The sequence below is a fragment of the Muscardinus avellanarius genome, assembly GCF_963383645.1.
Source record: "Muscardinus avellanarius genome assembly, chromosome: 3".
Lineage (NCBI taxonomy): Eukaryota > Metazoa > Chordata > Mammalia > Rodentia > Gliridae > Muscardinus > Muscardinus avellanarius.
In genome coordinates, this window is record NC_137788.1 from 109,786,033 (window position 1) to 109,799,868 (window position 13,836).

Consider the following 13,836-nt stretch of genomic DNA (forward strand, 5'->3'; position numbering starts at 1 on the left):
GCCTTTGATGACCAGGAATCGTCCAGAAGTCAGCTATCTTAGTTTTAGTTCACTGGCCCTCAGAGTTAGGAGCTCAACCCCTCAGTAAGCCAAGGTGAGGGAAGGATTCGGGTTAGGGGTAAAGGTCAAGCAGATTGCCTGCTCAGCATGCTTGCTGCCCAGACTCTGCCAGTTACACACCCTTCTGCAGAAGTAAATTGCCTTGCCAAGTTACTTTCGGTTTTGTGCACTTTATTTGTGGCTTCCTGGAGACCATTTCCAACAACGAGGGGGTGCGCCTGGATCCTCACCATTTTGGTGCATGCTGTGGGCTTGTGCCTCCTACGGCCTCAATGAAGTAGCCTCTGGGTGCGGGGGTGCATCGTGGCAGGCCCCTCGCTGGCTGAGACCCGTCGGGAGGTCTCTTGGCATTGCAGGGGAAGGGCCCTAGCCAAAACCATGGTGGCCAGGTAACTCTGTGCACAGACCAAGATAAGAAACATGCCAGGAGGTGCAAAGCACTTCCTTTGGGGGGGGGGGTGTCAGGTCATCTCGGTAGTGTGGGTGTGACTGGGGCGTGTCAGCCAGGAGAGGGGGGGGACCTTTTCTTCTACCTTTTCCTGTCCTGTGTTAAGAAAACCTGCTTAGGCATTGCAGTTGCCGTTTGCCGGCCCTTTGTTTCTCCATTATCTGAGAGAAAGGATCCACGGTGACCTTGAAACCCTGACATAGTGAATAGGCAGGTAAACATTTACATTGACGTGCTCCATCACTGTGAGGGTGGCGGCCGTAAATAGAGACTGGCCCTAGGGTCCCTGACAATGGCTCTGACACCACGAGAATTTGGCCAGGTAGAAAAGAGTGGGAGGCCAGTTGTAGTGCATGTTTGTAATCACAGTACTCGGGCAGCTGGGACAGGAGGATCACAGCTTCATGGCCAGCCTCAGCAACTTAGACCCTCTGCAACCTCGTGAGACCCCATTTCAAGCTAAAAAATAAAATAGGAGCTGGGCTTGGTAGTGCACGCTTGTAATCCCAGCATTCGGGAGGCTGAGACCAGACGATCGTGGTTTGCAGACAGCCTCAGCTACTTAGTGAGGTCTTTTGCAACCCAGTGAGACCCTGCTTCAAAATAAAGAATGAAAAAATAGGGGGGTGTAGCTCAGAGGTAGAATGCCCTTGGGTTCCACCCCCAGTACTGCAAAATAAATAAATAAATAAATAAATAAATAAATAAATAAATAAATAAGGCTGGAAGTGTAGCTCAGGGGTAGAAAGTCCCTGGGTTCCATCCCAAACAGTAGGAAGCCAGGTGTGTGGTGCACGTTTATAATCCCAATACTTGGGTCTGGGACAGGCAGATCACAGGTTTGAGAACAGCCTCAGAAGTATAGCAAGGCTCTCAGCAGTGCCCCTGTTTCAAAACAAAAATGAAAAGGGCTGAGGGTGTAGCTCAGAGGTAGAGTGTCCCAAGGTTCAATCAGCAATACCACACACACAAAAAAAAAAAAAATAGGAGAGTTTTTTCCCAAGCAGAGGCAGCAGTGCCAGCGATGTGTGGCATGCAAGAGGGTCAAGGCCAGGGCTCGTGTTGAAAACCAAGATGAGATAGTCATGTGATGCGGCTTCAGGGAGCTCAGCGCCACGGTGGGAGTGAGGCACTTGCCGTCTCCTTCCTCACTGCGCTCCATCCTCGTGTTTTCTGCAGGGTGTCTCTTGTGGTCCCTGCATGGGTGGGTATTTATTCCCTTTCACCCTCCCCCAGACATGCATGTCTCACATTCCAGGAGACTTCAGGCGGAGACACCAATAGCCTGGCCTGTCCCCAGACTGCACTGCCCACAGCCCGCTGTCTGGCTCTGAATAGAAATCCACTTTATTACTTCAGCTTCCTTGCAAAGCACAGGTCACATCTTTAAATTAAACTTGAGGTAAAGTCTTTGGGCATTCCTTCTGTCCACGTTCAAGAGTCTGGTGTTTGCAGTAGGCACCTCCCGGCTAGCAGCTCCCAGCAGGCCTGCCCAGTCAGGCAGTGTTCCCAGGGGCTGGATCCTCCTCACTTCGAGAGTCCCCTCCAGCGTCCAAACACTTTCTGGCTTCTCCAGCTCTTGTGTGCATTGAGGGTCCCATCTTAGCATTCATGTTTGAAGCCTTTCTCTCTCCTCCTTTTTATTGCCTGGTTAAGTGTGGTCTACAGCATTCCTGGCCACCACCTTTCTGTCTCTGTCATTGTCTCTTCTTCTGTCTGCACAGCGTGAGCCTACCTGTGGCCTGTGCAGTCCCCGCTGCCCTCTGGGGAGGAGCAGCTCTCAACACCTTCGCTCCAGGTCTGCCCCTTTTGTTTCTGTTTTTTCCCAAATGGTCATGGGTTTGTTTTTTACTAATATTAAATATACATTTTCAAAAAAAAAATGGTGGCACACACTTATAATCCCTGCGCTTGGGAGGCTGAGACAGGAGGATCGTACAGGTTTGAAGCCAGCCTCAGCTACTTAGTGAGGCTCTCAGCAACTTAGGGAGACCCTGTTTCCAAATAAAATATAAAATAGGTTTGGGAGTATAGCCCGGAGGTAGAAAGCCTCTGGGTTCCACCCCCAGTACCACAAAAAAATTTTTAAAAAATGGTTTAGAAATCTTCTCGTGCAACTTGGCTCCTAATCTGTTGACCATGTTCCCTCTTGTCAACACCCCTGACTCTGACGTTCTCTTTACCGCCTGGATATTGGCGGTGAAGACCTGATCCCGACAGTGTGGTCCGCCCTCACCCTCTCACAGGCCTGCCTGTTTCCTTAACGCCCTCCTCTCCTTCCCATCCCAGCCACTGGTCCTCAGGTTCTATCTCTCCAATAGAGCCTGCTCTGATATTTTGCTCTCACCAAAGGGTAAACTAGGAGCTGTCCTTCCCAGAGTGGCCCCTGTTAATGGAACCCAAAGCCTTGACGTGAGAGCAGGGGAGGCCTTGGCTGCCCTCTCTGCTGCTCCTGACCACAGTGTGCAAGCGATGCCCGCTGCCGGGGCAGGGATCGTGGGCTACCAGGAGCCTTTGCCTGTCCGTCCTCGTGGGCAGCATCACGAGGCCGCGTCCCTACCCACCGCACGGGGTGAGGAGGAGCCTCCCCAAGAATCCTGGAGGGGCGGCCTCCCAGGTGAGGTTCAGAGGCATCTCCCCAACGCAGCTCCGGGCGCTTACATTCCACCTGTAGAGCCTTCTCCTAGTCTTGCCAGTGGTTCTGGGGGCGCAGCGCCAGGCCCTGCTCCCGACTCTCCTGGCGGGCTGCGGAAGGCGGTGCCCTCGCCTCGTGTCTGGGGCTCGGGGCTCTGCAGGGGCCTGCAGTGCTGCTTCTCCTCCAGGTCTCTGAGCTTGCGCTGCCGGGCTTTCCTCTCCTGGCTATTTCAAGCTCCAACGGCCTCTGGTTATCAGTTTAAATCATAGCAGGCATGCCTTCTGCAGCTGGCGTGGCTGTATTGGAGGACCGAGTCTTGATCTTCAGCCCCCTCTGGAGTCCTGTTAATTCAGGAAAGCAGTAAAACTCAGCCGTGTGTGCTGCATGTCTCTGCTACATGTGTTTTCCATTATCTGTTCCTCTGCTGCGGGACACACACAAGGGGCTGTGGTTCCAAAAGGAAACGACTGGCACTGCCTTACAGTCAGAACTTGTCACGTGTTCTGAGCACACAGTCTCCCATCGCTTACCTTTTGGAAAGTGCTTTGTGAGGCGCATGGGCTAACTTAGAGACATTCGGATTTCATTCCCTAAAGATCAGCAGATGAGTTGGTGGGCGCTAGAGAGGCAGGGCGTGTGGAGTCGGAGCTGAACTTGGCACCAGGAGTCCTGGCGAGCAGAGGGGCCGTCACTACACAGCAGACCCACTCTTCCCCTCGGGTGAGGCCACAAAGGGAGCTGATGACTGGCATGTGCCAGCCCCGGAGACCACTGCAAACCCCAGGACAAGGAAGGGCCCGTGGAGCTGGAGGGATGGTGTCTCCTGGTGGATTTAGAATAGAATGTCTCAGCCAGGCGTGATAGCACACGCCTGTAATCCCAGGACTTGGAAGGCTGACACAGAAGAGTTGCAGGTTCAAGGACAGCCTCAGCAACTTAGTGAGACTCTCACCAACCTAGCAAGGCTCTGTTTAAAAGAAAAATGAAATAGGGCTATGGGTGTAGCTTAGAGGTAGAATGCCCCCTGGGTTCAATCCCCAGAGTAAAGGAATAAATGAACAATCCACTCAGTGCACTTTAAGCTGACACGTCATCAACTCTATCCAGTAGTTCTTAACTCTTGGGGCTGCAGACCCCATTGAGGAACTAGGAGATCCTATTGCCAAAACACACACACAAAACATTTCATGGAACTTACAGACTCCTGCAGTGTGAATTATCCCGGGCTCGGACAGCCCAGACTAGACAGGGTGTTGGGAAGTCCTTCCTGCCTTCCCAAGTGACATCCATGGCCGAGGTTTCCACTCATAGCAAGCAGCCTGAGGGCCAGATGGCACTGAGTTCTCCTCCTGCAGAGTTACAGTGCTTGACATGCAGCGTCAGAAAAATAGCAGATGATAGCATAGAAAGAACCCTGCTTTCTTCTTTTTTTTTTTTTTTTTTGTGGTACTGGGGGTGGAAACCAGAGGCTTTCTACCTCCGGGCTATACTCCCAGACCCATTTTATATTTTATTTGGAAACAGGGTCTCACTAAGTTGCTGAGAGCCTCACTAAGTAGCTGAGGCTGGCTTCGAACCTGTGCAATCCTCCTGTCTCAGCCTCCCAAGCGCAGGGATTACAAGCATGCGCCACCACGCCCAGCTAGAGCCCTGCTTTTGAATTCAGTTGTCATAGAGAAGCCAGATGCCTAATTTAAAAGTCCCTGGTTGGCTGTGCAGCATCCTCATGGGGAGGTCCGGCCCACACCCTCCCGGAGTCAGCTCAGAGGTGGCCTCGATGCCACGTCGGCTCCCGGCCGGCCGGCCCAGCGCCTGCCTGTTCAGGGGGGCTTGGTGGGGAGGCCGTCGGCTCATGGTTCTCTCCCTGGCTCTACGCCCAAGCTTCATCAACTGTAGGTTGGAAAGTGACCACCCAAGGTCACGGAGCAGCGAGTGATTTGGCCCTGCCCCTAAAATAAAGAGCTTTCGTCCTCTTGGGAAGGAAAGGGGCGTGGTGTGTGTCTGTGCATCCTCAGCTTGTGAGAGCGAGTTAGCCCTCTGTCTGAACATCTGTGTGGCATTCCTGTTCCCTGCGTGCACCTGCGAGTCCGTTAGCTCGCGTTATGAGTGCACTTGCATCTCTACCTGGAGCCAGGAACCCTGTACGCAGACGTGGCCTCTGGGTGGAAGGGCCCTGGCGACGCTCCTGGGAAAGAGGTCATTGTCAGAGGTCCCGCTTCTTGGCTGGCTTCGCTATGCTGAACGTCCCATTGGGACGTCTTCATGAAGTTAGAGGTCTTACTGATGAGCAGGAGCCACGGTCCCCTCCCTGCACTCAGTAGGTCCTGCACGCTGCTCCTTCCCTCTGTGGCAGCCGTGGTGATCACAGCGTGGGAAGCAGGCAGGGCTGTGCCTGCGCCCGAGCTCCGGTCATCCCCGGCAGGTGCTCCGGCCCTCCCTGGGTTGGTCGAGGTTGTCGGAGAGCTGGAGCTGGGGAGAGGGCAGGCCGTCTGGCACTGCCCCCGCTGTAGCGCCGCTCCGTGGCTGGCACAGCCCTCTGACCCTAGCAGCGCCTGAGGCCGTTCTGCTCTGGGCTTACTCACGTGTGTGTTCCTCCGCAGAGAACGTGATCAACGGACAGGGCTACGAGGTGATGATGCAGATCGACTGCCAGGTGATGGACACCAGGATCCTCCACATCAAGAGCTCCTCGGTGCCTCCCTACCTCCGAGACCAGCAGCGGAACCAGACCAGCACCTTCGTTGGCTCCCCTCCAGCCGCTGCGGAGGCGGCCCACGTGCTCAGCACGCTCCCCGAGTCCCTGCAGTAGCCGGACCGCTGACGCCCCTCGGCCACCGCCACCGAGGACCCTGTGCCTGCGGCCAGCGGGGAGGGAACTGCTCTTCGCCTGTCCACACATCTGCCTGAAGGCTGGCGTGGACGGGGCACTGGGCCAAGGCCAGCCCTCGGTGCTGCCGGCGCCTCCTCTCCTCCCTCTCAGCCACTCTCCGCGTGTTTGCTGTCCGCTCGCCCTTTGCAGTAGGATCCAGTCCCCTTTCTGCCATTTCACTCTCTGATGCAGTAAAGCGGTTTTTGTTTACAGCTGAGTCCACAGATGCCCCAGTGGCTGCCCCTCCTGTGTTTCTCGTTCCTTTAATGCAGACCCTTTCTGGAGAGTACTTGAGAAACCAGATCCCAAGCCAGGACACCCGCAGAGAGGCAGAACTCGGCGCCCTGGCACAGGCACAGCCCCTGGCCATGCGCTTCCTTACCTGGCATTGTGGTTTCCCCTGGAGAACTGCTGGGCTCAGGGTGGGCGCACCTCTGAGAGACGGGGCGGGAGGTCAGCGGTGGGCTGCTGGGAGAGGAGATGCGCCATGAGCGCATGTGTCCACAGCACTGAGGGTTCCATGTGACTGCACTTGGGCTGTTCTATGCTTTCCTGGTAGACTGCAGTTAGACTTAATAGTCTAGTTTAAGATGAAAGGCACCGTACTTACCTCAGGACCTGGAGTCTCAGCGTGCAGACCTGAGTCTTAGCCTTCCTCAAGACTCCACCGCCGCCCATCCCTCCGGGGAGCGGGGCAACCTGAGCACGGCCACAGGGTTGAGTAGTATTTATTCCTTGATAGGATGCAGACAGCACGCTTGGATTCCTGCCGGTGCATCCCATTATATGGCAATGATTTTCAGTTTCTGCAGTGAAAGGGTGGTGAAGGAATTAACTCTTGTTGTTCCATGGCTTGAAAGGAAAAAATGTTGTGTTCACCCATATTTCACTGTATGTTGCCTGTTTTTTTTTTTTAAATCATATTGGGCAGATAAATTAATTCCCCCAAATGGATGTACTTGTTGATGTTCTGCCTCCAGATACTGAGGGCGCCCGGCCCTCTCCTTCCTGAAGCCTGTCGGCTCCTTGCCCGCCCTCTGTGCGCACTGCTCTCAGCCCGTTGACGCCGCAGGTGCCTCCCTGGCCCATCCTTGTCCTCGTCCTCTGTAGCAGCCAGCACCCTTCCTCCTTGCAAGAGAGGGAAAGAGAAACTGCCCCCACCCACACAGAGAACACAGCTTGTCAGGCCTGGCTCCTCGGTGACTCTATAAAGAGCGGCCAGCCCCTCCTCGTCCTTGGCGACTCTGCTCCCCGTGCCCTTCCAGGTGCCGGTCCGGCTCTGGGCCTGGGCGAGGGCCATGGCTCTCCTATCTGCCTGGAGTCTGGAGAGCCCCCTGCACCCCCTCTACTCTGGCTCCTGGCAGCTTTCAGCATGCATCTTTCCCCTGCGACCATCCTTCTCATGGATGCCAGGATAGAAGGGCAGCTTAGAACTAGGTGGCCACGCAGGCTTCCTCCCCTCTGATCTGCCAACCAGTCCCAAGGGCCATGGCGGGTCTGGATGGTGACAAGTGGGCTTCGTGCGGTCCTTCGCCTCATCCCTGCACCCCAGCACGCCCCTGCTCGTGCTGCCTCCCCAGACCAGAGGTGCCCGTCACATCATTCCTCAATGCAGGGAGACGTCAGGAGGCTGGGAGGGATCAGTGCCGGGTGCCTGGTCCCCTCTCGCCCCACTGACCCCTCGGCCTTGATCTCTGGGGATGGAGGGAGCAGGACTCCCCAGCACAGGGTCACCAGGCATGCAGGCATGCAGCCTGCTTTGAAGTGCTGGCAAAGCCCTGCTCAGCGCCAGCCCTGGGCCGCACTGATGGGGTCATCAGGTGTTTGGGCTTGCTCTGGGGTGTGGGAGGTACATGTGCACTTGTAGTTTTTGATTTATTAAGCTTGGAGGTGGGATTGTTCTAGCTTGTGTGGAAGTTTGCCAAATGCAGGGAGAATGGAAGGCTGCCATCATGGTGAGGAGGTAGAAGGAAATAGGCAGATAGGGAAGAGGCCCTGGTAGAAAAAACAATTTCCTGAGGGGTGACGAATACTAATTAACTTCCAGGGCTCCTAAAAGAGACCAGCTCTTCCAAGGTTCAGAGATAAGAAGGACCAAACCTTCACAAAACCATCTGTTTACTAATCAACAAACCCAGGAGACATCACTGGAGCAAGTCTGACACTCCTACTGAAAGGAGACCCTTCAAAGGACATGCAAATGACACTCCTAAAAGGAGACCCTTCAAAGGACATGCAAATACCTTATGCAAATTTAAGAACTTACTCCCAAACTCCAAGCAATAGAAGACATGCAGACATATATAAACCCCTAGACCAATCACCAGGATGGTTACCCACTCTGGGAACCCCTCCCCGTTGGGGAGCTTTTCTCTCTCGCAGGTCGTGTTAGCCTTGAGAGAAGGTGGAGTGCAACTGAAGGCACTTGGCCCGGGATACACTTGGGTAGTGACCTGAAGGCAGCTGCTGGACATCAAAAGTTCTGACAGCCCTTAGGGGTGTTCTGCCACTTTCCCTATTCCTTTCTGGCAGATTGGGTGGACTTGGGAGAAAGCAGCTTGCAACTGAAGGTATTTGGCTTGGGCTACCCTCAAGTATTGTCCTGAAGGCAGCTGCTGGACATCAAAAGTTCTGACAGCCCTTAGGGGTGTTCAGCCACTTTTCCCTATTCCCTGCTGCTTCCAATAAACCTTTTACTCCCCTTCCTGCCATCTGTGGGTGTCATTCTTCGCTCACTGTAGACAAGAAACCGGTAAGGAAATGCTGAGTTTCTTCTCAAGAAACTGTTTCATCTTAAGGAAACGACGGGTTTCTTCTCAAGAACCCCCCCCCCCGCCCCATTTCAATGGGATGCTTTCCGGCAGCCTCCCCACAGCGGGGAGGCCATGGGTGCCGGCGGGTGGTCTTCCCACCTCTTGGAGTCCCAAAGTTTTAGTCTTAATGGAAGTACACAGGTGCTTTCTCGCGCTAACCTGAGTCACCTCTTGGGACTAACACACACCGCAGCCCAGGGAGCAGCTCCCTTAGGGCATGCCAGCCAGGGTCGGGGCCACCCTTGTACTGGGTGGGGTTGCATTTTCAGAGACAAAGGTCCCTTCAGTTATAAAAGCTCAAGCATCTTCCAGCTTCTGCTTTGTATGAACACAAGTGTCAGCACAGAGCTGGCATCTCCGGGCCTCCTCTTGTCAGCCAGGAGTAGACAAGAAGGCATTTAGAGGCAACGACAGTCTATGAGTCATGCTTAAATATTTCCAATAAACATTACTTAAAAACGAAGAAGGAACTTGGGATTCAGATGGGCTTTTCCGTCGTGTTTAGAGACTGCCTGGACGTCTCGGGGCCTGCGCCTTCCTCTCGGCGGACCGGCCCACAGCGTTCACGGAAGGACTAGGAGCTCACACGCATCACCGCCGTCAGGCGATGCTCTCTATTCTTGCCATTTTACTGCGCTCAGGTTGCGACACTCGACAGAAGTGAACGTGGGGAGCAGCCCGTGATTGTATTTGGCTGGCGTGTGGCGAAGTTTCCAAGCAGCTCAGCACAGTAGAAGCAGAAGCTTTTACTTTTTTTTACAAGTGTACTGCTGCCCGTGAGACCCACGCCCCTTCCCAAGGTGTTCATCAGTCCTAGGTCATTTTAACTTCTGTCCATTAAGATCTTTGCTGTTAATATGAATCCCCAGTTACAACTTCTACCATAAAAATAAGAGCCTGGAAGAGAGAATAGAGCAGAAGCGATTTCACTTAAAGTGGGTGATTCGGGAGGAGAAACCCCCACTTCCACCACCGCAGGGTGGGGTTGGTTTGTAAGGAAACAATACTGGACTGCCCGAAAGGGGGCTGCCAGAGTCCAGAAGGAGCCGGGCTTGTGGGAGAAGCGCAGTTGCTCCTACGTGGGAAAAACCAGAGTGTGTTCTACTAACTTCTACTTTAAATGACTAAGCTCAAAGCAAAGTTTATTTTGGATAGGACTAGAACTTTCAGCAGCTGGGTATCTGTTATCTGTCAAGTGCAATAGGATTTATGGGGGTGTGTGACTGAAATTAGGAAAGCCTGATTGTATAGGAATCAGGTGACTAGCCAGCATTGTAGCTGATGCCTTGCCCTGCGAACTTGACACGTTAGGCTTTGGCACGTTACAAGACGTTGTTATTAGGCTCAAGAACTAAGGAGGAAACAGACCATAGCTTGACCTGTGTAGTGGCGGTGTAGCCTCCTTTGCCAACCCACATAGAGATCGGCGTTTGGCTCTCACAGCAAGTGCTTGATATTGAACTCTTTTAATTCATGCTTGGCCCTGATTTCTAGTCCAATCACAGGAGAGAGGATGCGGGGCAGAAACCACTGAGGGCCACTGGCCTCAGGGTGCTGGGTGTGGGCAAGTGTGACAGGCACAGAGGCCTGGGAGCCTGGAGGGTGTTAGAAATGCTGCTTCCAGGGGCTGGGCCCTTTAATGATTGTGTTGGTTTACAAAACAGAGGAATCACAACAGACCTGCAGACTTCCAAGGAAGTCTTTATAATGCAATACCTGTTCTTTCTCTAAAATCAAAATAAAAAATTTTAAACGTGCTGTATTGTATATTTTGTATGTAGAAGGAGAAAAAAACGGTCTCTCGTGTCCCATGATTAGGAAGCCTGGAAAGGTTTTGTGGCTTGTGTTACTCTTTAGACAAGTCTCTTGAACTCTTTTCCATCCTTGTCCCAAATCTCATTAAGAATTTCCTGTATGGTTCCCAGATAATTGAACTCCAGAGAAAAGGCTAAAACCCAAGCTGTTTCCCTCTGCGCTGTCAGGAAGCTGAGACTCTGGACTTCACATCCAGCCATCACCGGGGCACCCGCCTGGCAGGGAGAGCGCCAGAGACAGAGTCGTGGTCCCAGACCTGTAGCAGGGGCACGTCCAGAGGCAGCTGGCCGGGCACTCGGGAGACCCCACAAAAGCCCCCGCGCCGCTTAAACTCACTAACGAATTATTCCAGTCCTCTCTACAGCCTGTGTGCTAGCAGGGTTTTATAATTAGTAAATGGTAAAACCAGTATTCGGGCCGGGAGCAACTTAGCTGCTGCACACAGATAGGTTATTAACTATATACCGTTCCCACTCCTGAGGCAGAGATCAAGCATCTGTTCCTGCTCTAAACAAGTTTGCAGGCAGCATGTGGAGTCCAGTACAAAATACGCAAGCTGGGAGTAGTGACACCTGCCTGTAAACCCAGTACTCGGAAGGCTGAGACAGGAGGATGGCAGGTTTAAAGATAGCCTCAGCAACCTAGTGAGACCCTGTTTCAAAACAAAAAATACAAAGGTCTGGGGGTGTAGCCCAGAGGTAGAATGCCCCTGGGGTCCATCCCCAGGACTGAGCCTTAAACACAGCCCACCATATTAGTAATGGGTCATCCTGTAAGATGATGAATCCCAGCGTCATCACTCCAAAACCTGCATTCAGATGGGTCCTGGTGAGGCTGATGCAGCGGGAGGGGCCCGCTGGTTCTCCGCCCGCTGTCCCCTGGGTCAAAGGCCCAGCTGAGCTGCCCAGAGTCTCTGACTCTGGCTCCCTGGTGCCCTGCGGCCTGGGGTTTAAGTGCTGCACTTAGTCCAGACCAGAGGGAAACTGCAGACAAGCAGACTGCTCTGGGCTCCAAAGACATCAGAATACCCTCTTCCCTGGGCCTCTGTGGTCACTTTGGTCACCAGAGATAACTTCCAGAAGAGGATAAGACATATGGTCAGACCAAACAACGGAGCGCCAGCCGCAGCCGCCCTGGGGGGTTGGGGGCCAGCGCTGGGCAGCCCGCGTCTCCGGCGTGGCCACAGAGCGCAGCCGCTCTTGGCTGCTCCCGAGCTGCTCTGGCTCCGCCAGCATGGCTCTGATGAACCACTCCACCTCACACCAACATGGGCCCCTCCAGCCTGCAGCATCTGGGAAGACGGAATTCCAGCAGCCCACACCATCAGCCAGCTGCTCCCCTTACGGCGCCAGGAGGGGGACTGGCCTGGCAGGAGGAGGCAGGGACAGCAGGCCGCCCCGCCCAGGCCATCGGAGTGCAGTCAGGCTGATTCATCTCCAGGATCAGGAGCAGGATGCAAGGGGGTGGGCAGCACTCAGGCTGCTGGGTGGGTGTGTGGAGCCCACCCACCATAGCATCTTTTCCTTGTTTTGTTTTTGTGGGAGAGAGGTTGAACCCAGGGGTGTTCATCCTACACCCCAACCCTCTTGGTTTATGGATGGAACCCAGGGGCGTTCTACTTCTGAGCTACCGCCCCAGCCCTATTTTCTTTATTTATTTTCTTTATTTAGGTGGTACTGGGGATGAAACCCAGGGGCGTTCTACTTCTGAGCTACCGCCCCAGCCCGATTTTCTTTATTTATTTTCTTTATTTAGGTGGTACTGGGGATGAAACCCAGGGGCTTTCTACCTCCGGGCTATACTCCCAGATCTATTTTATATTTTATTTGGCAACAGGGTCTCACCAGGTTGCTGAGAGCCTCACTCAGTATCTGAGGCTGGCTTCGAACCCATGCAGTCCTCCTGTCTAAGCCTCCCAAGTGCAGGGATTACAGGTGTGCACCACCACGCCTGGCTTTCTTTTTATTTTAAAACAAGGTCTCACTAAGTTCCTGAGGCTGGCCTCGAGCCTGCGACCCTCCCATCCGTCTCAGCCTCCTGTGCCCTGGAATGACTGACGGGTGCTCAATACCACGCCCGGCCCCACAGCTGCCTCTTGCACTCCCACCCACCACAGCCTCAGGGACTCTAGGGTCAGACCCCTCAGAGGTACAGGAACCCTGTCAGGGTCTCCGTTACCATTTGGCCCATGCTGCTGTGGCCTGTTGTTGGGACAGGGTAGGTGACTTGGGTGCGGTGGGTGAGGCCAGCCTCAGTCAGAGCCCGAGCCTCCTCACAGGACTTGAGGCCACTCATGTAGCTGTCCATCAGAGAGGCCGGCCTGGCATGTCCGGCCCCGCCAGAGAGCCTTCCTATCACTGTCATTACTTGGGTTAGGGAAATACTAGTGCGAACTTCTTTTATACCGGGCACAGTGATACACACCTGAAATCCCAGTACTTGGGAGGCTGAGACAGGAGGATCACAGGTTCAAGGCCAGCCTCAGCAACTTAGCCCCTCAGCAACACCGCTAGACCGTTTCAAAATAAAAGAGGGCTGGGGGTATAGCTCAGAGGTAGGATGCCCCTGGGTTCAGGTACCAGTACCACAGAAATAAATAAGCTGTGTGTGGAGGTGCATGCCTGTAAACCCAGTGTTTGGGAGGCTGAGACAGGAGGATTGCAGGTTTGAAGCCAGCTTCAAAAACTTAGTGAGACAGTTTCAAAATTTAGAAGGGCTGGAGTACAGCTCAGAGGTAGAATGCTCCTGAGTTCAATCCCCAGTACAAAAAAAAAAAAAAGCCAAGAATGTCATGTCCCCACGAGTATCACCAATTAAAATGCCCTCAGTGCTGGGCGTGGTGGTGCATTCAGGAGGCTGAGACAGGAGGATCACTGTTCGCAGACAGCCTTGCCTACTTAGTGAGGCCCTTTGCAACTCAGTGAGACCCTTTTTCAAAATAAAGAATAAAAAATAGCCGGGCGTGGTGGCGCACGCTTGTAATCCCCGCGCTTGGGAGGCGGAGACAGGAGGATCACGCAGGTTCGAAGCCAGCCTCACTGGCTTAAGAGACCCTGTTTCCAAATAAAAAATATATAAAATAGGTGTCTGGGAGTATAGCCAGAGAAGGGATCCATCCCCAGTACAACCAAAAAAACCAACCAAAAAATAGGGCTGGGGTGTAGCCTGGAGGTAGAATGCCCCTGGGTTCCATCCC

The 13,836-nt window shown here is 53.7% G+C and overlaps 1 protein-coding gene across 1 annotated transcript in view; it reads left to right on the forward strand.

Moving 5' to 3' along the window:
* The window catches only part of ATF6 (activating transcription factor 6), a gene marked incomplete at both ends in the record, with an annotated part of 124,035 nt that extends 118,083 nt beyond the window's left edge, over nt 1-5,952 (forward strand). The window contains one exon of the mRNA XM_080690437.1: nt 5,744-5,952. Within this exon, the coding sequence (XP_080546563.1) occupies nt 5,744-5,952 (209 nt within the window). The remainder of the gene's footprint in view (nt 1-5,743) is intronic.
* Nucleotides 5,953-13,836: the final 7,884 nt, after the last annotated feature.